This window comes from Laetiporus sulphureus (assembly GCF_001632365.1).
Source record: "Laetiporus sulphureus 93-53 unplaced genomic scaffold LAESUscaffold_373, whole genome shotgun sequence".
In the NCBI taxonomy this organism is placed as follows: Eukaryota; Fungi; Basidiomycota; class Agaricomycetes; order Polyporales; family Laetiporaceae; genus Laetiporus; species Laetiporus sulphureus.
This window is the reverse complement of record NW_024468878.1, coordinates 1-1,289: the sequence shown is the minus strand read 5'-3', so window position 1 is coordinate 1,289 and position 1,289 is coordinate 1. Positions and strand designations below refer to the sequence as shown.

At 43.9% G+C, this 1,289-nt stretch overlaps 1 protein-coding gene across 1 annotated transcript; it reads left to right on the top strand.

Annotated features, from left to right (window-relative positions):
- Positions 1-392: 392 nt before the first annotated feature.
- On the top strand, positions 393-1,008 carry LAESUDRAFT_765628 (uncharacterized protein; the record flags this gene model as incomplete). The annotated part of the gene is made up of 4 exons (XM_040913746.1): positions 393-424; positions 480-612; positions 665-820; positions 901-1,008. The coding sequence occupies 4 exons, from the start codon at positions 393-395 to the stop codon at positions 1,006-1,008; spliced, it is 429 nt and encodes a 142-aa protein (XP_040757106.1).
- Positions 1,009-1,289: the final 281 nt, after the last annotated feature.

Here is a 1,289-nt window from a genome sequence, read left to right as displayed (position 1 = left end):
ACTAGATGCCTGGTTATCTTATCTCCCATTAGGTCACGTGATCATTGTGCGACGTGAAATGATAAAAAATGATATGCTTTCCTTTAGCATATGTTTCTGTTAGGACTTTGTCAGGTAAAACCGTGACAGTGACAACAGCCTCATCTACCTCACGAACTTTGTATGTCACCTTCATCATTTCGCTCATATTTATAATGGTTATCGATTTTCGGTCTGGCAAGCTCTCTCAGAAAGCTCGTTCAGCATGCACCGATGACTTAAGCAACATTAAGCACAATATACTCAAGTTTGTGCCACTGATAAAGGGCATTCTGACAATCGATGTCGACCACCCCAAGGAGCAGTGAGGATTTCATCACTTCGCAACTGCGCACCTCCTTTGTCCTCGTCGAATGAGAGATAAGTTCGATGAGGACCCTGGAAAGTACGTAATCATAATTCCTTTCACGTTTGCATTAATTTGTGTTGATGTATTCCAGATTTTGCAAAAACGTTATGCATGGCAACATCTGCATCAAAGCGTCTGACTTGCCGTCGATGATATATCCTGAAAAGGGGTACAACACTGATGCCATCGATGAGAATGCCCTTAAGAGTGATCTGCTGGCTTCCGTAAGTGTCGCATTCACCACCTACTTTGTAACTATTAACACTGACGGTCCAGTGCTTTCGAGCACTGTTTACTGGTCCAAGCAGTGGCAAACGTCCCGTCAATGCATCTGGTTCCAACAAGAAAAAGGGCAGCGGTCGCAATCCAATTGCGGTCACTTATCACATGAAAGAATGCAACAAATATCATGTTGCGTATGTGGCTACATTGGTACGTTATCTACAATCATTTGTTTAGATTGCTTATTGTTGGTTCAGGCACATTTCACACTGAACGCTCAGCGTGAATAGGCTGAATCTGACGGGGATTTCGATTATGAAGAATACTATAACTACATTCTCACCCTCTTCGACGACAAGAAGTGGTGCGAGGACACTTTGGATTGGTACAATGGGTGAGCATCATGCCTCATATGTATCTGGTTAGTATGCTAATCCTACAAATCTTCGTACTTATAGCGAGGTCTTCGGAAGTAGTTGTCGCAAACGTCATATCAACAGCATGTATGCACAAGATGATGGACCATCGTCAATGGACCTCCTTGCACAGCAGCGCGCTGCCAGAAAAGCATGCACACAAATGCTTATCTCACCGCAGTCGAGCAACAGCTCTATACCAGAGGATATAGTCCAGGATTACATAGAGATGGCCGATGGAATCTTGGATCAACCTGGACCTG